General features: G+C 48.5%; 1 protein-coding gene across 5 annotated transcripts in view; it reads left to right on the top strand.

Annotated features, from left to right (window-relative positions):
* Positions 1–20,638, top strand: part of LOC120953020 (serine/threonine-protein kinase minibrain) — a 60,933-nt gene that overhangs the window by 22,948 nt on the left and 17,347 nt on the right. For all 5 annotated transcript variants that reach the window (XM_040372672.2, XM_040372668.2, XM_040372670.2 and 2 more), the window contains 2 exons: positions 13,571–13,692; positions 13,765–13,902. In XM_040372672.2, coding sequence (XP_040228606.2) covers positions 13,571–13,692; positions 13,765–13,902 — 260 coding nt within the window. The remainder of the gene's footprint in view (positions 1–13,570; positions 13,693–13,764; positions 13,903–20,638) is intronic.

The following is a 20,638-nucleotide window of genomic DNA, read 5'->3' as shown; positions in this document are numbered from 1 at the left end:
GATTTCATGCAGTATTTACACGGAGTGGAACGGGAGAAAGCAAACATTCCCGTAGCGAGTCGGACGGCAGGACGCAATAGTTCCTTCACAACGTCCTTTGGCTCGCTCGTAATGTGTGAAGCTGTAGCAGAATCTTCGCGTGAGGCGGGCACGAGCAGGTGCGTCACGGGCCGTGACGCGACACCAAGAATGCAGGTGCGGGACCACATCGCGACAGATTCGATCCATGACTCCAGGGCTGCAGTAATGACTACCGGCAACGTAGGTGAGACCTTTTCCAACTATCGGGACGTAGCGTATCGTGTCTATCGGGAATTGGTGCTTCAATTTACGCAAGCGGAAGCGTTGCGTCTGCAAAACGCTGAGACTCAGCGTAAGATCCGCGAATCACAGAAAAGACAGCAACGAATAAAGCAACTAGAGCGTGAGTTAAATGATATCCGTGAGCTTGAAAAGGATGAGGAACGGTGCCGGGCAACAGATCGTTCGGGCGCACCGTATCCTGATCAATTTGGCTACGGGCATCACGAGCCGCACGGGGACATGTTCCGGGGTCAAACCCCTTCCCCGCCGTGTATTGACCTCGACCGCAATGGTGATGCGAATCGGACGCACGTCAGTGGCGACACAACTACACACACATGCCCTGATAAACGTCATAACCGCGCAGTAATCCACAACACGCACAATCTAAAATCGTTCACTAATACTACCAACGCGACATTGCACACAAACACTGTCTTAGAAGACACGTACATCGAGACTCATCACCGTTTCTGGCTGCGTCCTGCGGGGTTGAAAGATGCTACAAGTGGCGGTGAGGCCACCTTTGAAAGACAGGAATTGATCGAGGAAAGCGAAGTTTTAGAACCATCGGAGTCAGGTGCTTACTTCGAACCCTGCGTTGCAATCGAGCTCGAGGAAGTCATGCCACGACTGAGCTTGAAACCATGGTCTGAGGTGCTGCAGCTAGCAGAACGAAGCACTGGAGGGGAGACATACTCGCGCGACGGCTCGAACCATGTGCCACGTTCGTCAAGGAACGGAGTTTCTATCCCGGAATCCAGAGAGATTGGGAGGATGGAGTCTTCTGTGTCGTCGGGAAGGGATCCGGTCTGGTCGATCGTGAGGGATCTTGCCACTAAATGTCGCCTGCTGCAGTGCAACATTGGACTACCTCATGGAAAAATGAACGGCTTGTGGCGGTATGTACGGCTGAAACAAAAGCTTAATTTAATTTCAGCAGCAGATAAAAGGAAGTCAGGATACTCATGCCAAATCATCCGTGCGTATCGTGGTACCATCCGGTGCTGGGAAACGTTTATAGACAGCTCTGCGAGTATGTGTGTGCGGTCCGGTTGCAGAAGCTGTGAGCGATTGAACCATTGCGTACAGAGGAGAGGTGTGAGGTACAGAAGCGGGGAGCGCACGGTTCTCCGTACTGCGCTGATAGCTAATTCGCTAGGTAAAGTGAGAGGCGCCGTTACAAAAAGATTGTCCGCAGCGAACAAATTCATGTGTGTAGTATGCGATCCACTTATGTGTAGAAACAGTTGTGATCGGTTTAGGCACACAACAATATCGAGATGAATTGTAATCCGTCTTTTTTGTTCAGCTACACGAGTAAGCACGTTTATTTAGCGGAAGGTAAACAAACATTAGCTGACAGTCAGAATTGGAGTGTGACAACAGTTAACGTGGTCTAGTTCGGTGGTTAGAAAGAGAGCTAACTTTGTCGCACTGGAGGGGAGAATGTTGGAAACTGTTATAAGGTTCCAACAAACTGTCAGCTAAGGCGATGTTTTGTGTATGGACATAGGCATAAAAAGGGAGAAAACCGCGCAAAATGGAATAATTGCGATAAAAACACCCAAGAGCGAAGATAACAGAGAATAAAGAAAAAAACTAATTTTTTGGTGCACCCTCAGTGCTTACCTAACAAATTCACTTTGTTCTCTTATTTTTTTGGTTAGAGCGCCAGTTTCTAACACCGTTGTTTTACGAGCTAAACGAGAGCACCATAATAAGAGTGGGACCACCCGCGGTGGTGTCCCTTGGCCGTTATTGTGTCTGGCCACTGGCAGCCGCGGGAGTCGTTTGATTGGTGGTGCCCGTGGAATGCTTTGGGGACGGGCGAAATACATAGCAGTATAATCTGCCACTGGAACGAAATCGTTCGATCGAGGTCTGTAGTTACTCATTAGATTTTACGGTGAAACGGCAGCTATTGAACACATTTTTATGTCTTCTTCGAAACTGTAAACTCGTTCGTCTTTCTTTTTGGGGGCATCATGTCTTATGATGTTATTATGTGTACTGCAGAGGGTTTATGTTTTGTTATTATTACGCTCGCGCGCTGTATCAGTATGATGAACCCGCTAGGAGCCTCACTGTTAGACGCTGTTCGGCGCTGCCCTCCTGCACTCCGGGCACGGCTGCACGATAAATGCAGGGGAACGGTTCGTTGCAGTAAAGTGGAATATTTGTGACGTGATATTATTTGCTGCCAGCCAAAAGCAAACCGACCAAACGCTCGAAGGCGACGATGTCTTCAGTTTTTGTTGTTGATTCGTCTACTGCGTTTGGGAAGGTGATTGCCGTCGCCAGCGCGCTGCTACTACACACGGTGGTGTTTGTGTGAGGCCAAAGGTTAGAATTTTGGGATGCAAATTAGCTGCAAGTAGAAATAGAAGAAAAAAAAAGTGTGTATTTGTGCTGGTGGTCACCTCGTGCGACGCATCAGTGTGATGGTAGGGCAACGAGCAGTCTCGATTAGTGATGGGTGAAGTTTGGTAAAATCCGGAGTCGACTCCGATTATATTCCGATCATTTCGGAACCGACTCCGGAAGGTAGAATCGACCAGCATTGTCTGGAGTCATTTGGAATCGTCTGGAGCTGTCCGGAGTCGTCCGAAGTCGTCCGGAGTCGTCCGGAGTCGTCCGGAGTCGTCCGGAGTCGTCCGGAGTCGTCCGGAGTCGTCCGGAGTCGTCCGGAGTCGTCCGGAGTCGTCCGGAGTCGTCCGGAGTCGTCCGGAGTCGTCCGGAGTCGTCCGGAGTCGCCCGGAGTCGTCCGGAGTCGTCCGGAGTCGCCCGGAGTCGTCCGGAGTCGTCCGAAGTCATCCGGAGTCGTCTGAAGACCGAGTAGTCCGGAGTCGTTCGGAGTCGTCCGGAGTCGTCCGGAGTCGTCCGGAGTCGTCCGGAGTCGTCCGGGGTCGTCCGGAGTCGTCTGAAGTCGTCCGGAGTCATCTGGGGTCGTCCGGGGTCATCTGGGGTCGTCCGGGGTCGTCCGGAGTCGTCTGAAGTCGTCCGGAGTGCATCTGAGTCGTTCGGAATCGACCAAACGACTCCGTACGACCTCGGACGACTCCACACGGCTCCGAATGACTCCGACTCCAAGTCGAAATAGTGATTCCGTTTTTGCCCGGGTTGGAATCGCACTGACAATAGTCGGAGTCGGATCGGAGTCGTGGATGAACCCCAGAGAACACACCACTAGTCTCGATACAATAGCCGCTCGTTTCACGCGACCCAGTCGATCGTTTCGCTTTTCCATCGTCGGACCCCCCACACCCGGTGTTGCTTCCGCTTAGCCCTCCAAACAAAGTAGCACAGGGCAGGGGAGAACACCGACACCGACGCGATGTTGCAAGGTGACGGGAAAACAAATTGTGCTGCCGAAACGGAACGACTTACGATGTTCTTCTTCGTGTTGCTGCAGCTGTATCGTCGCCGGCGGTTTTGGGTCAGGATCTCCCCGCCTACCGCTCAAAGCGGGAATGGAGGGAAACTTCCTTACCGGTGGGGGAGAGTGGTTAGGAGAGTGCATAAGTGAGGAGGGCGAGAAGTACAGCATTAACTTTATCTTTGACGACGTTTTGGGGTTGTGATTGTATTGTTTTTTCTTCTATTCACCCGTCTGGTGGCCCCAGATCCGTACTGGGATTTTCGGTCGGCAACATAGACGGGAGAATGGGGAAAAACGGTTATACAGCGGACGGGGTGGATGGTAGAGGGTTTCGTCTGGAAAAGTAGAATAGTCGAGAAAATCACATCCCAGCCGTGGAGAGAGACAGAGTAAAGGGAGAGAAAGATTGAGACAGAGGTCATTGGATTTTCGTGCAAATGACGATGTAGCAGACCCCCCCCCCCATCCCCCTTCGCGCCCCTGCGTCCACTGTGCCGTCCTCTTCTAACGCTATAGACGGTGGCAATCAGTTCACGATCGGCGAAGCGACGATTCAGTCCGTCGCACGCGGGCGAGAAAGGATTGCTCAAAGTTGTGAAGTTGTTTACCGCGCGTCGCAGCCACCGGGATCCTTCTTGCAATGCCGGTTAACCTGCTTCTCCCTTCCGGCTGTGTTTTGGAGTCGTGTGTCTGGTGGGTTCGATTTAATGTTCATTTTTAGATTCGCTCTACCCAACCTCCCCCCAGATTTTGGGACAAGATTGCGAGGTGAGCATACCGGGAGATGAGTTCGATTGCGAATGGAAAAACTCCACCGTCTCACTGTCTGGCCCGTTTTGAGGGAACGCTGCAGAGGAGAGCGTTGTCGTCATAAACGATTTGTTGGGGATTTAATGGCAGACAGGTCGCGAGAGAGATAGAGAGAGAGAGAGTGGGGGTGTTTGGGAGGGCGCAGTGGCTAGGTCAAACCAGGTACAAGCTTCCAGCGGCGGGTGGATTTTAGTGTGTTTGACGCGAAAGGAATAGTAATTTCGAGGGAAATTCGTCTGGGTTTTTTTGGGGAAAATCCACAACAAACAATCGTTTCAACTGTTGGCCATCTGATTTTGGTAGCCTTATTAGACGGCTTTATTTAAGATACATGGGCAAGATGCACTGCAGTGGACGATCTACTTTAATGCACAATTTAATTGCCATAATTCAAATGCACAATCTCTTAAGAAGTTACCTCTAGGTGTTAAGAGTCTTCAAAGTTTAATCAAATGAAATTAATCGATATATTTAAAAAAGTCTTTCTATTACTTTGCAGGGTAATGTTTTTACATTGGTGGTTTACTCCTCACTACAAAGAGTTTCATTTCTCTTTACATATTTCAAAACAATTGAATTTATATGAATTTGTAAATGACATAAACGCACCAATTTAAGTGACAGAGATAGAGAGAGAGAGAGTGAGAGAAGGACAGATGGTGTGTAAACATTTCCGAACCATTGTTCGTGGCCTTGGATTGCCTTACTGCTCCTGGTGATGCATGACGTGGCCAACCGCAAGCTCTCGCTGCTGTGCTTCGGATCTCGTCCCCTGGGTTTTTTTTTTGCGATGGGAGTCTCTTCATTTTGCGTGTGCTCTTGTCTAGACGGCTGCAACAACAACAACAAAAATGCAGGAATCGGATAACCGGAAATACTTGATTGAATTACATTCACCATCTCGGGAGAATGGTCCACAGACAGCAGACGGCAGAGCATCATGGTTGGCGGTTCATTTTTTGCTCTGAAGGGGCGTGCATCTTGGTTTAAGCTTGTGCATGTGCGCTTGAGTTTGTCTTGAGCGGAAGTTTGTCTGTCGTTTCAATTTACCTTCCACGGTCGCGCTCTCCCTTCACGGTGCGCTGTGCTGCTGCAGTTAGCTCTTTCTTTGACGGTCAAAGAATGCGATGTGTCCCCATCGAATGTTTACCTTTTTACCATGAGAAATATGATTTTTCCTGCGCCATATGCTCTGTGTGTTTCTTTGTGTATTGCGTGTGTAAATGCTTCATGCTTCAAGGACAATCCCGCACAAAGGGAAAGTTTATAATTACTGATCATTAAGGAGAAGGCGATACCTTCATTTGCTAAATTGATTACACCTTTTTGCTGCATTAGGATAAAGTGTACTTTGCGGCTATTGGAGAGAGTCCCAATTTTTAAGCTTATCTGCAATCCGATAATCCAGCGGCATTTTTTTGCGTTTCTGCTCTTTGTGCGTTTGAAGGCGTGAAGAAAATGTGAAGCTACGTGGTCTTTTTTCTTTGTTTTGTTCACTCTTGCCACAACAAACACGCGCGCCAAATGTGGGTGCGAAGAAGGTTGTCACCCACGCACACGCGAACGAAAAAAAAACTTGCCGGTCGAGGAGAGAAATCCCACGGATTTTCTTTCGATGCTTCGCGCTATCACAGACACACACACATACAATTCTTTCTATCTCCCTTCAAATCCCTAATTGCGAATGCAGCAGAAGCTAACAAACACAGGCGGTCATGGATTATAGCAGGGGAAGTGTGTGTGTGTGGGAAGCAGCATGTCGGCAGATGGCGGGGGAGTAAATGTAGCCAAAAAGTCGTGGGATCTGGATGATCGGTACCGGCACGGAGGACCGATAAGCGTGGGAGCAAATGAACGCCCTAGGCCGCCGGTTTCCCGCACCTTCTCCGACGGCTTCGGTTAAGCAGGGCGAACGCTTTGGACGCACGTTTTCCCATGCCTTACCCAACCCCAACCAAAACAACAGTCCGTTGCACACTTTTTTTTCCGTCGAGATTATTTAAGCTTAGTGTTATTTAGGGCTGTTAGCGTGAGGGGAAAGCCTGTAAATTTGCTGGAAAGTCGAATTCGACAACATATTTAACAAACTTTGTGTAGTTTGACCAATTGAATTATTATCTTACCTCTTGTTACGCACAAGAGTGTACATCAATGTTTTGCAATGCGTCCTGTTGGATCCACTTTTTTCTTAGCACTGTGTGTGTCTGTTGGTTAGCAACAGGGGGTCGTGTACACTACGAGTGCCAGTAAATCATCTCCGTGTGGGCATCACCATTGTGTGTGTGTGTGTGTGTTGGGCGGGAAACAGCTTCTGAAGAAGTCAGAGATCAAAGTTGAGCCTCCCGATAATCGCCACCGGGCGTCCACCGCCGGCACACCTTGACGACGGGTGGCAGCAGTGCAGTGAGTGGTTAGTGCCCACGCGAACCGGACCACCACACCCGAGACGAGCTTCACTTTTCTGGGTGGAAAGCGTTCATCTAGTCTCCGGGCAGAGGGGACGGGGTTTCCTCGCACAATGAAAAAGGTGTTTAATGCATCTTGGCAGACTAGCTTTTGGATGTGACAAATCCAAACGATGATGAGTGGTACACTTCGCAGGGAAATTCCGGTCGGAAGTGGAGATGAATCACTTTTTGGCAAGCGTCAGAAAACAGAAAACGTTGCTTGTTGGGGTTGTGAGTGGAACTCTCTTTCATCTGGATTCTACGCTGCAACGCGCTGATTCATTGCACAATAACCGTCGAGCTAAATGTTTGCAAGCCAAAAGCAGACGTGCTCCTGTTGCGCTTGCCGTCGAGATCAATCAGCTTTCAGTTATAAACGTCTCTCTTTTCTGGGCACGATAACTTAATAACAACATATGAGAGAGGCAACACGCATTTTACAAATAAAATAATATAAAAAGCTTTAAAAACAAATAGCTAACAGCCCCACTTGCCCATCACGCACTCTCTCCATTTTCCATGCCTTCCAGGTTCTGTGTTGCGGAAATAGGAAATGGAACACTCCTCCACACGTCCGCCCTTCTTATGCCACGACTCTCCCGGCGCAGTGTCTGGAGGTCATCCGTGGTCCGTCGATGTGTGGCGGGTCTCGTGGATGGGTTGATTCGCCATTTGGGGCGCGTTGCGTTCGCCTTCGCTATTGCTGCCTACTGCTGCCGTGCAAATGAGAAGCGAGCATGAATTATGGGTCTATTTTTGAACCAGTGACTTCATGTGCAACACCACACGCTTTGGGTGTCCGGAAGGGTTGGGGCGGTTAGTAAAAAGAACCTGCTGAAACTCAACGGTCGAAGGGTTGGTGGGGGGGCATAGTCGTCTCTGCCGCGCTCTTCTCGATCCTCATGTGTGGCAACACAAAGCGGATAGCGAACGCGGTGGGAAGATTTCCCAACCGTAGGTGTTTATTACATGTGTTGCTAGGGTAACGCACACGCATATTCGGGTATCCTTCGTGGAACAAAACTCAATCGTTGCTCACCAATCCTTATCCTGATCGGAAATGACAATAGTTTAACATAACGCGCTGGGCAAATTTTACTTCTAGTTAATAAAACTAATAATAAAACACAGTACAGTAGTTATTGTTGTGTCTAAATGATCTCTGCCCCCGGGTTTTAACGGATCACGGAACGGCAGTTTTAAAAATAAACCAAAGCCTCACACAGCATAGTTTTCCACCTGTGCCGGTGCCAGCAGCAGCAACAGCAGCAGCATAGGAGTAGAACGGATTTGTGTTTCATTGCAAGCAGTGACACGAAACCACCGAGCGCCGCTGTTGCTGCTGTGTTCCGGACGTTCGGTACGGCCCGGTCAATTATGATGCCGGTGTCACCCAGCGGCAAGCCTTGAGGTCGACATTAACGCCGTTTGCGCTGTTACAAATTGCGAGTTTGAGACTGGTGTCGTGTGTGTGTGTGTGTTCTCTAGGTCAGTTTTGTTGATCAGCACAAAAACACTCGGTAAAACGTCGACGTGTTGCTGCGCCGTACTTTGTAGTGGAGTTTTTTGATGCCACTGGGTGTGGTGGGCACTTGCATCGTACCTCATAACAACTGACGGGTTTACAATTTTATGTAAAAATTGCTCACAGCTATTGATGCAATTTCAACTGAATTTACTGGCGCCATGACATCAGGAAGTCACTTGAGGTTCATCTCTTTCTCTCTCTCGCTCGCTTGCAAACAAACGCTACAGTGGTACAGTTGTATGGGTTCATTCCTCATTCCCACCGGTGTGACGGTGACAGTAGTATTGGCGCAGCAGCAAAATTTGACCAACGCGCTTTCACCGCGAGTTTCCAACCGTGCCCGACCACCGTGTGTGTGCTGCTGGTTGCTACGGAGCCACGGGGTTTTTATTTATAGCTTTCCACCCGATCCACCTACGCACTTTTCATGCGCACTGCTCACTCACGAGCGTACCGTATGTGTGTTTGTGTGGGGTAAAATTAATTGTATGCACGTTTTTCTTACATATTGAAATGAACTGTTGTAATGATTACTTTTTTGCCATTTTTTGTATGAAAAAAAAAGCTATTAATTCTTACAGGGTTTTCCAGGCGTTCTCATAGTTGTTGAACACTTCCTTGACTCTTTCTTGTTAGAATTGAACTTCATATGTTTGAAATTGGAATCTATTGCAGCCTTTTTGGACAGGCTCTTTGAAAATTCCTGTTGGATCTGTCCAGCAAGGGTGCTATAGAGTCCAATTCCCATTACATTAAATTCATTTCACGTACTTAAGAATAAAAAAGTGTCCCACAGCTATGAGAACTCCTGGAAAACCCTGTATTATTCAGTTTAAGGCAAAATTTTGAAATTGAACATTTCTTCCTATTTTTAATAATACAAATTGTACCAGAAGGTTTGCTGTGTGTGTGAGTGTCCACAAATAATTGTTACTAAAACATCAGGTAACGGTCAAAGTTTTCCTCTCCGTGTGTGTTTTGTGTTGAAGGTGTTGCAAAGACACTAGTAACACTAGTGGGTCGGTGCGTTGTATAGGTGCAAATGCGAAACAGAGATGGTGGAAATAATAGGCGGGCGGTGGTGGTGTTGTAATATGCTAAAAATAGAGAGCACAACCGCGACACCACCACCGGCGTGTTGCGTTGGCGGCAGTCTCTTTTAACCTGGCTGCGGCCGTAAAGCATGTGCCGTCCGTCGTCCTCGTCATCATCGTCGTCGTCGGAGATGGTGATCATCAGTTCGTTCGCTTGTGGTGCCGCACTCTAAACTTATACGCAAAACTGATCGCGCGCGGTGCAAAGCTGCTGCTGATGCCCGCTGCATTTAGCGTGTTGGGGTCCACAATGAGAGAGGGGACGCGTTTCGATGTACAGACACAGCGCCCGTGGGTTTGTTTGCTGCGTTGCTGCTCCTACATGTCGGACTGTCTTTCGCTCGCTGCGTGTTGTAGAAAGGACCGTGGTGCGAAGGCGTTCGCATACATTTTTCAGCCCTTTGAAATGAGCTTAAGCGACCTGTAGTGTTGAATAAAAGGTTAACAATTTCTTTTTGTCGCATTTTTGTCAAATTAATAGAAAATAGAAAATAAACTAAAGCATTTCCAAACCGATGGGAACTGTAAGGATCGTTAGTTGTCCAGCTACACTGTACGGTGAGGCTGTATGGGTTAGTAGAAGGTGGCCGAGTCACCACTTCGTCCGTCTGCTCTTTGCGCTTTTTTGGAATTTCTTTTGCTCTCCGGCTTGGTGTGTGGTGTTATTCCGGCTTCGTGATCACCGTGTGACGCATAATGCTGAAACCCAGAAACGCTTGCATGTGTGCGTGTGTGTGTGTGTGTGTGTGGAAGGAAATTCCCCGCAAACCGGTTTGCCTTGGAGCGTCGGCTTACGACGGCCGACGCGAAATGACCGGCACGGGGCGGCATGGGGCAATAAGCGCAGCTACAGCCACCACTCTCTGCGGACGGCAAACGGATGAATAATGATGCGGTACGGACGAGGCATGGGTTTCGAGAGAGAAAGATGATGCGAACTGCAACTGCAGCTCGGGGTTGGAAGGCATAGAGCACATAATGTGCGGGTTTCGCTGTGGGGATGCTGCTTTTACCTGGTTCGTAAGCCGTTGGATACACGGGGGCTACCTTGGACGCCCAACCACCCCTGATCGCATCATCATTCAGTTTTTGCTCGCGCATTGTCTTTGCTTAGGAGGGGTCAGTAAAAATTGATGTGTTAGAGGGTTTTTTTTAATACATTCTCCACTAAGGGTGTATGGATTTGGAGAAGCAGACGACTGCTGACCTTTCTAGCAGACAGATGGCGCTGTGAATCTGTGACCGATGACATGAAGCACGTACGCTTCGCATTTTTTTGTCAGTTGGTGCCGTTTTGTTTTGTTTGCTTCCAATTTCTTTCCTGGTCATGGTCGTTCAATTAAAGCCAAGGTTCGGTTCGGTATAATACGGTAACACGATATATGGTCCTCTGCCCGCTGTCCATGTGTGTGTGTGTGTGCAATACTTTAGGTTGAATCTGAAGCAAACCTCGTCCACCCAAACCCCCGAGCTGTAAGAAGTTGGCCGACGACGACGTCGACGGACATCTGGTGCTGCCGTGTGTAAAGTTGCTAACCTCGTTACACACACCGGTTGGTTGGTGATGTTGGGGAAGGGTTTTTTGTTGTTGTTACTTTTTGGGTTTGCTGTACGTGTTCGTTCGTGTGGTATGTTTCATGGGAGAAGTTTGCGATGGTTGCGTGGGGCGGGAGCGATGGACGTTGTTGGACGCCGTCTGCGAGCAAAAGCCTGCCGTGGACGGGCCCCGGGTCGCATGATTAGCGAAATTGGCCACAACAGCTGCTCCATTTCCGGCACAAATCAGTCGCCGCGTCGATATTGGACGGGTCCCTGTGAATCGACATCGGGGTGGCGGAAAAATCAATTTAACCCCGCCCATATGCGTTGTACGTGTTGCCGTCTGGTCGGTGGAGAGAGTAGTGAAAGCGGCCACATGCTCGTTATTCTTAAACGAATCTTTGAAGATGTGGTGTAATACATCATCGGAAGCAAAGTGCAGATTTAGTGAAATATAGGTGTTGCCCATCAGTTTGAATCTATACTCTTTATTGTACTCATTGCATTTGTTGAGTTTATTTTGAAGCAGGATTGTACGAAACCAACGAAACTTCTTTTTTTGTCCACATTAGAAAGTTAAACGTGCAGACAACTCAATCAAATCAGCAAACGTTGCAAGAGACAGCCGTTGCCGGGTCGTAGCACGGCTGCGGCTCGTTACCTTCCACGGCAGCACATGAATCTTCAGCGAGACAAGCACACCGAGTTTCGAAATAGTTTGAGATCCATTTGATGGATGCAAACGTACGCTCGCTGTCCCTCTCTATCTCTCTCTGTTTACCGCAACAAAGCTACTCTGAATGAGAATAGAGAATCGTTTGGAGAGGAGCATGCATGCATGAGAACGACTTGATCTTCATAGAGCCAGCAAAGCGAGGTTCATCGATCGCGGTAAGATGTGAGATGGTGTTAGAGGTTGCGCATGACTTCATCACAAACTGAGAGAGGCAAAGAAGCAAAGAATGAATGGTCCAACACATGTAGCAAATATCAGCAACATGAATGTTTTGTCGAGAGCAAAAGGCTAAACGTTCGCGCATGAAAGTGCGTTGGTGTGCGAGAAATAGAGTGACCATCGTATTCGGTTGTGTTTAAGGTTACTTCCGTCTCTTATCCCCGTTCTAAAGGTATGATTCAGAAGATATCGCAATTGTCTGAGACCACCGAAGAGGAAGAAAAAGAGCATACATTAGCATGGGACGGCGGGTGCTTGTTTGGCAGGTGTTGAAGAAATGTCTCGCAATTGGCACCCTGTAAAGGCACTGGTAAGAAGTGACAAATGTTTTATTGAGAGATTTTGAGGTTTGTTTTGGAGTGTGAACCTGTCGGCGTGGGACCATCTTGAATTCCCGATTTTGAGCTGCAACACCTTAAGAACACCTTACAAAAACAGTACGTAATCCAAGGGTTTTGCAGAAAATGTTAACTCAATCTGAATCTCTCGCGAGAGAGAATGAAGTAGGAGAGGAAATAACAGCAAAAGGTTCTCTTTCTTTCTCTCTCTCGCTCTCTTGCTTTAACTCTCTGTAATCTGAAACATAAAAAAGCAGCAACCTAACACCACAAACACACATGCAAAACCACCACCCGCCTGCTAAAAGCTCGCATCCACGCCAAGCGCGTGATCGTGGGCCGAGCTTTTATCCCAAAATGCGCCGATGACGCACCTGTACTCGCCTAAACCTGAAGGAAGCGAAGGCAAGACGCCGAAGTTCGTTAACCTCGTTTCCGGCTCAATTATTCGGTTGCCGTCGTCGTTCTTCTCTCCCCCAATCGTTTGGGCCGATTTTTGCGAGGCTTTTTGGAGGGAAAAATGGCTTCCAAAGCCAAAGCCTTGGTACGGGGTCGCTGGAGGTGGTAGCCAGGGTGAAACCAAGCGCAAGCATGTTTTTGTACAATTTCGCTTTCCTATGCTCGTTCGCATGCACGGGGTCGGCGGCGGCGGCGACGGCGGCATGCTGTGTTGGTGTTAGCTCTGTTGTGTTTTGCATTTCGTTCTCGACGCTTCTGTGGGTGATGCCATGTGTTGGCTGTGATTTGTATCTTTACACCTTTGCGTTCGTGAATCGGGGTTGATTTTTGTTTTTTTTTTTCGGTTAAAGCAGCGGAGTATGTGATGCTGCTTGTTGTTTTGCAAAGACATATTTTAATGCAAAGTACTAATCTTATTCTTAATAATAATAATAATATAATAATAATAATATCTTAATTATTAAGCCGGTCTCGTAGTACAGTCGTCAACTCGTACGACTTAACAACACGCCCGTCATGGGTTCAATCCCCAAATAGACCGCGCCGCCATACGTAGGACTGACTATCCTGCTATGGGGGGGAATCAATTAGTCACTGAAAGCCTAAGCCCACAAGTGGGTACAGGCAGGCCTTGACCGACATCGGTTGTTGAGCCAAAAGAAAAAGAAAAAAACTAATCTTATTCTTGCCCTGCATCTTCTCCCTTTTTTTCCAGTGGCGGCCCAGTTCGCATCCGGAAATGTTCCTGACTCAACGCGGCAAAGGCACCATGCGCCGCTCTACGGAAGACTGGTTACAGAAGAACACTTACCTGCCGTACATCGTGATATACACCAGGTGAGTACCGATGTCTTGACCCTTACCATATTACCCCAGGTTTGATTTGTTTTTTCGCTCCTTCTCTTTTAGCGTTCGATAAGTCCCACATCATCGACCGATATTCGGGCGATGGAAGCTCGGATACCGGTGCTTTTTCGTGATCCAGCGACCGCTCCCCTGCGAAAGCTAAGCGTTGACCTGATCAAAACCTACAAACACATTAACGAGGTAGGTAGACCCGATCCCGACGGAAGCTCCTCGCTGCCGTGGAGCGCGGGAGCAAAGAAAGGTCGATTTTAAATTAATTGTTTGTCCTCTAAGACGTTGATGAGCGGAGCGCGCACGATCGATGTCCGAGTCTTCCCCGCGCTATACAATGTACGGCCGGTTGCGTAACGAATCCTATGGCGGTCGGTCGCACCGCCATCCCTAGGGAGCCGAGCGTATGTTAATTTTACTAATATTCTTTTTGGGCCATTTTTGGGCTGTGCTGCTGCGTGCCTTATCACGGGCCCGTTTTCCGTGCAAGGAATGCGGCCTCGATGGGCCGGTCATTGTTATAATTGAATTATAATAATGTCCTGTCATATATCCGTGCTATCCACGCTGTACGATTCGGGCCCACCTCAGCGGAGCCAGCGTTCTGGCACGTAGCGCATTTAAATATGTGTGGTGTACGTGTGTGTGTGGGTATGTGTGTGCGCTTTGCGTGGTGTGAGGGAAAATGGTTCAACCGGCTGCTGCTGCTGACTCAACTAGTGACGCGGAAACACGAGCAAGCGGTGCCGGCAGCCGCTCGATGAGTAAGGGAAAACTCTCTCCACTTGACAACGGTGCCGGGGAACACTCACCGGAACCGGGCGTTTGTTAGGACAGTTTTGTTGGCGCCAGCTAGGTGGAGGACTTCTAGCTTCTGCTAAACTGGTGGCTCGCTGAGCAGAATAATCCCTCCCTGCGAACAGGCGCAGTCAAGAGTAGAAAAGGCAGGGGGGCAGAAAAAAAAATCGAAGCGAATAAGAATCGAAATAAAAAAATCGACCGTGGCAGAAGTAGATAGTCGAGTAGGATTTGGTCATCTGTTTGAATTTCTTCAAGTTCACTTCAGGCCGACTGGAGCCCATAAAAAGGTTGGAGGTGCTCTCGCTGGAGGAAACTGGAACGAACGGACCCCCCCCCCCCCCTCTGGCCAAACCAATATCTTGACCATTATGTTGCCTCCACTTCGTACCGGGTGCGTGCTTGAGAAGCTGGTCCAGTATTAAGTTGGACAATTCGTCAAAGGAAGAAAAGTAAAAAAAAACACACACAAGAGAATGGAAAGAAAACTGAGCCTCTTGTGCTGCTTTGGCAGATGCGACGAAAGCGTCATTTTCATCATCCCATTTTTATGTCCTGCTCCTCGCTGGCACGGGCCTGCTAGGAAGCAGTGTAGAGATGAAATAATCACCAATGATTTCCAACATCGAAGCAGTGTGGAGTGACTTGAGCGGGGGTGTGAGGTCATCGTTCGATGTAGATTTATTTGTGCACTGCAGAAGTGGAATGAAGTCTGAGCATTGTATTAAAAACTGCTGTGAAAATGTGTGCCAAACTTGTATATTGAAGTTTTCTAAAACCAATTTAACACTAAGGCTTTGAACGTGGAAATGGCAGAAGCAATTCGAAGTATTCTTGTGTTCTGTTGGGAAATCCCATTCTTTTGAATCTATTTCGTATGATTTCGTTCTCAACTGCATCCGCTATCCCGTTCTGTTTGCGTCCAAGCTTTTGGCGCTTGGTTGGAGCAATTAAAAAGTATCCTTCATTTAAAGGATAGTAAAAACGATGTAACTCGAGTCGTGGCCGGCGTGTTTGAAAGCAACAAAATCTCAAACAAACGCTAACAAACCGTCTACAAGTGCCCTTCCCCAAGTGTTGGGTGCGCGAGCGCATGTAAATGTCACCGACATGCGAATGGGTTGTGGTTTTGGGTTTAGAGGGAAATATATTGCTTTCGTTTCCCATTTCCATTTGTTCCGGGGCGCGCGCGCGCTTGTGCATATCCTGTGCACAGGATGAGCGCACTCCTGTTAGAAGACTGCCCTCCTCCCCTCCCCGCCCCCCCCCCCTACCCTGTGACAATCGAACTGATGCGCAACAGAAGCTGTGTATCCCTTCCCCGTTCCGAATCCCCGCGGACATTCCTCGCGTGCGATTTATTACCACAAAGTGACGGCGGAAGAAATTGAAATTCGTACGGCGTGCGAGGTTCGGTCGCGCTTCCGTGCCCGTTTGTCGCCGTTCCAGTGCGCATTTCCCCTCGTGCAACCCATCCCACACAACACAGCGGCGGTGCAAAACACGGGAATCGGGAGGGGGTGGTCGGGGGCCGCGAACCTTTCATTATTGGAATTTTAATGTAAATTCTTGCACATTTCGTCCATGACGTTTGGCAGCCGCGTGTGTGCCGTTCGCAATGCGTGTGCCCACTGCAGCGCGGGAGGAAAAGGGGTGTGTATGGGCCGTTGGTGGGGGTGGGTGTTTTGTTTTTTAATTTCAACTCGTGCGTCATCATCATTTGACACTTATGCGTGCTGCCGAGCTCCTTGGGTCTTGGGAGGATTGCGTGTTGGCGGCACATTATCGTCCCTTGCGTTAGAATGTATAAAAAGACGTTCCGGTTCCTTAAATCCGCTGCTTTAAAACAGGCATTCAATAAAGCGATATCACACGAAGACGCTATTCCATGGTATAGTGGATATCAATATTGTGCGCGCTGTGTGGGTGGCTTACGCGATAGCCCTCCATCGGTCGTTGAACCCTTATAGCAGATATTTCTATACAAACAAAAAAAACGGCGGTCGGAAAATCAATCAGCAAGCTCCTCTTCTTTTCGGATGCAAAAAGGCCACAGGAAAAAAAAGCACACCACGAAAAATAACGAAAGCGTATAAAGTTGCTCAACCGTTACCGATTCCACTACACGAGCCTTGGCTGCAGCACTTGTTCCTGGCCATTGGCCAGCAGCTGACGTTGAAACGGTGTAAAAATAGGATGCTACGGATATAATACGGGAGAAGGATGACGAAAAAAAAAGAAAACTATGATTGAAGCAATATCGCTTGCTGTCCGGAGAAGAGCTTGTACAGCAGGGGCAGACATTCCACTCGCCGCAAGCAATTGAACCGGAAAGGACAGTACTGGAGATGTAGTAATATTAACTGCCGCACGCTGGTGTGGGCTACCATCGTATGGCTTTCGACGAATCCCTTCCGCCCCAGCCTCTTACTAATGTGCTAGTGATGCATAGCTAACGTTCTGTTATCGGTTTTTTTCTTCTTCTTCTTGGTTTCTGTTTGTTTCATTTACTATTCCGCTCAACCAACCGTCTCATTCATTACTAGAGATACTTTATCGTACAATAGTAAATGTGAAGGGATCTGTGAGGGCACACTGCCGAGAAGCAGGAGAAGGAGGAGGACCCTATGAGTTAATGAGAAGCTGAAGTGTGTGCTTTTTTTTACAACAGGCTCCAAATATCTTCTTCCGGATGTCTGCCCTACCTAGCAATCCACTGTCCTCATCGCTCCTTCTCGTTCCAGTTGTTTGATTGTACCTTTACTACCGTGGTGTACCCCTCACACGTCGGACGCTGTTACTGTGTCCCTTTTACCGAGAAGCGAGCGAGCAGGAGTTACATTTCATTCCGTTCCATTAGCTGCTCCATGACTTATTTTCACCCCCCGGGCTCCGAATTGACCACTTGTGGTCTAGCCAGGGTGTAGATATGGTTTGCCAGCGTTAAAGGAAGTGGCATGTACTGTATTTATGCGATTTTTTTTAATTCCCCCGCACCCCCAAATGGTTAGTTTGACAGAGAAACTGTCACCACCACCACCACCACCAGGCGCCTCCATGGTTGCGGTGGAAATTTTTTTTTTTTCTAAATTATGAAAATATTATTAAAATATTCTAAAATGGGTAAATCTATGCTATTAATGTAGAAAAAGAAGTGTGCAATACATCATCGCTGCCGAAAGGCACAAACATTTTGGAATCTTTTCCAATCCCACAAGTCTTCGCCGCAAATGCTTCTCCAGCGTTGTCGTGCTAACGACGCGCTTGGGTAGCTGTTTGGCGCTCGCCAACGTGTGCACACGATATCGATTTTCTTCCGGCCGACCCTCGACAACAGAAGCGGGAGCAGTAGGAGCAGGAGCAGGAGCAGCAGCATCATTCCAACAAGCATCAGCGCGCACATAAGGGTGAACGCGCGTCTGTCGTTGTGTCGCCGTTGGGCCCTTGCGCCATCCCTCCGGTACCCTGCTCACATGGCTGGCGGCGCTCTTGCCCTTTGGTGTGAGTGTGTTTGTGTGTGTGTGTGGTGCCAGCGTCGGAGTTTCCTTTGGCGAGTTTTTCATTTCGCTTTTCTCTCCCTATCTTTCTATCTATCCCTTTCTCAGTCTCTCTCTCTCATCGTGATTCGTTTCTAGCAATGCTTTGTCTCTTGCTATATTTTCAACCATTTCCAACCATGGTACTCGGTTCGGGCGGACGGCTCGCGTAGTTTCGTGTTGCCTGGTGCTGCATGTGTGTGTGTGTGTGCACGGGGACACATACCGTGTCATGTTTTAGCTTCGGACGCTACACGATTCTCTCATTTCGACGGGGAGCTGCTCCTTTTGCTCTTGTTGGCCGTGTTCCTTGTGTTCCTGTCTGGAACTGCCTGCGTGTGTGTGTTTGCGTGCGGCGGTGTCTGTCCGGCACGGTCACACTAGCCCTCACCCTGTCTCCACACAAGGGTCGACGGTTTTCCATCGGTATGTTTGATGGATTTTCCTGTTATTGTTGCCAAACCGCCGCTTGCTGTCGGTGTGTCGGTTGATGCGTTAAGGGGCTGTTTTAGGCCTATTTGATCGTATTTAAAATTGCAACATGCAGTCCATCAGCTCATTTCCTGCTGCTAGCTGCTCGAATGATGCGCCCGGTTGATGCTTACCAGAGATGAGCGAACGATCGAATGCGTTAATTAGAAGTAGAAAAAAAAAGCATGAAACAGCAACTAGGCGTCTCCATGTTGCGGCGTTGCGCTATAAGCATGTTTTTTGCTTTCCTTTTCCAATATAAATTGTGCAAGTAACGTAAACGAAAGCAGTTTTGCAATGTTTTTCGTTTTAAAATATTTGGTAAATTGATTTCCATAAACAGATAAAAATAGCATGATGCGATCAAGTTGGTTTTAAAAGTTTTGCTCCAAACGAAACAATCGTCCACTGGCTCGTTTGTCTTTTGCGCTGCACCTAATTTCGTCTTCCTCCCTCCCTTTCTCTCTCTCTCCCTCTCTCTCTCTCTCTCTCTCTCTCGCTCTCTCTCGCTCCTTTTCCATGTTGTGTGCTGATGATGCACCATCAACCAGCATCACCATCACAACTGCACGGGTTGTATATTTTGTATGGCATCGTGTGTATGTGTTTTTCTCTCCCTCTCTCTTCGTTGCATCGGTGGTAGTGATGCTAAAACATCCTAGATTCGTCTCCTGGGTGGGATGGGGCAGGAATAAGAAGGATGCAGCACCAGACACGCAGCTGACACGATGCAGCAGATCGCATCCACTAACGGCGAGAGCAGACGGGCTTGGTTGTGCAGTCAGCGATCGATGATTTATGATGGTTGGTGCAGCTGCTGCGGCTCTTTGCTTGCCAGGCTGAAGCTAGAAATGCGATGCAAATAGCAGAATTTTAAAAGAAAAGTAGTGTAGCAGTAGCGTGAATTGCTCACTGTTTCATACTAACATTATTGTTAATTGTTTCTTACTAACATTAATTAAGTATTGAGTAGCGTTCGTAAGGTACTTTTTCGTATCAAATGACGTCTACACTTCGATGTTGCACACAAAACCATCCGTCAAGGGACGGACTTTGACCCACCCCTTCAACATAAGCGGTTAAAGTGTTGCCCGACACGTACTAAACCAATGCGTCCCTTTGCCACGCTAGCTGCTACCGTTCATTTGCACTCAGACAGCAGTGTACCGCACTGCACACCACCCACTAGCTCCCCCCTTACCCACTTCCACCCTAGCTAAAAGCTGTCGCAGACAATTTCCATCCATCCATCCCAACTGAACCGTCGGTTGATTTTTCCCAGATTATGGTGGCACTGTCTAGCCTTCCTGCGCCATCCCAAAACCCTCCCGTCATTTGTGGGATGGAGGGGGAGGGAAGTGCAGGGATAGAAAGGGATCACACATTTGTCGTTGTGTAGGAGAGCGCCATCTGATGCGCTTACACACACACACACACACACACGCATACATACAATCGGACACTCCTCGTTCGAACACATAAAAACACACACACCAATGCAGGCGAATGCATACCATACCACCGGAAAAGGGAAGGACTGAGAAACGCAGTTTGAGGAGAGGAGGTGAGTCGCTGTCGCGCCAGAAAGTAGCGGCGGCGCGCACTCTCCGGGCTCTCCGAAATCTGATGGCGAAGCGGCGGCGTGGCGAAATAGGTTAGGGAAGGTCAGAAAGGCGCTCGTCGTCACACCCGCCCAACAATCCTTGCGTGTTCTCCGGTACTGGTCGGGGGGGTTGTTGTGCTCCACATTCTTGCTGGTGTCTGTGTTTCACCCCCTTTCCCTCCCTTCCCCTTTGTTTTCGCTTCTCTGTGCGTGTGTGTGTTGGTGTGGATTGGGGATGATGAAAAATCCTGCGGGAAGTGACACACATACAAACATACAGTTGCGTTGCTCAGTCTGTATGTATGTGCGCTGGGAACTGTAAGCATAGGGCTTGGTTAGTTAGGTGTGTTTTGAGAGAGTCGCTCGAATGGTAGAAGAGCAAAAAAAAAAAAAAAACAAGAGAGAGAGAGAGAGAAAGAGAGAGATAATTTAATGGGACTGTTGGACACGGGGGACATCGGGGAACAGGTTTTTTTTTCTGACAGTGGCAATGGTCCGGGACGGGTGGCTGAAGAGA

Source organism: Anopheles coluzzii, chromosome 2 (genome assembly GCF_943734685.1).
Source record: "Anopheles coluzzii chromosome 2, AcolN3, whole genome shotgun sequence".
Classification (NCBI taxonomy): Eukaryota; Metazoa; Arthropoda; class Insecta; order Diptera; family Culicidae; genus Anopheles; species Anopheles coluzzii.
The sequence above is the reverse complement of the archived record's forward strand: the minus strand, read 5'-3'. Positions and strand labels throughout refer to the sequence as shown.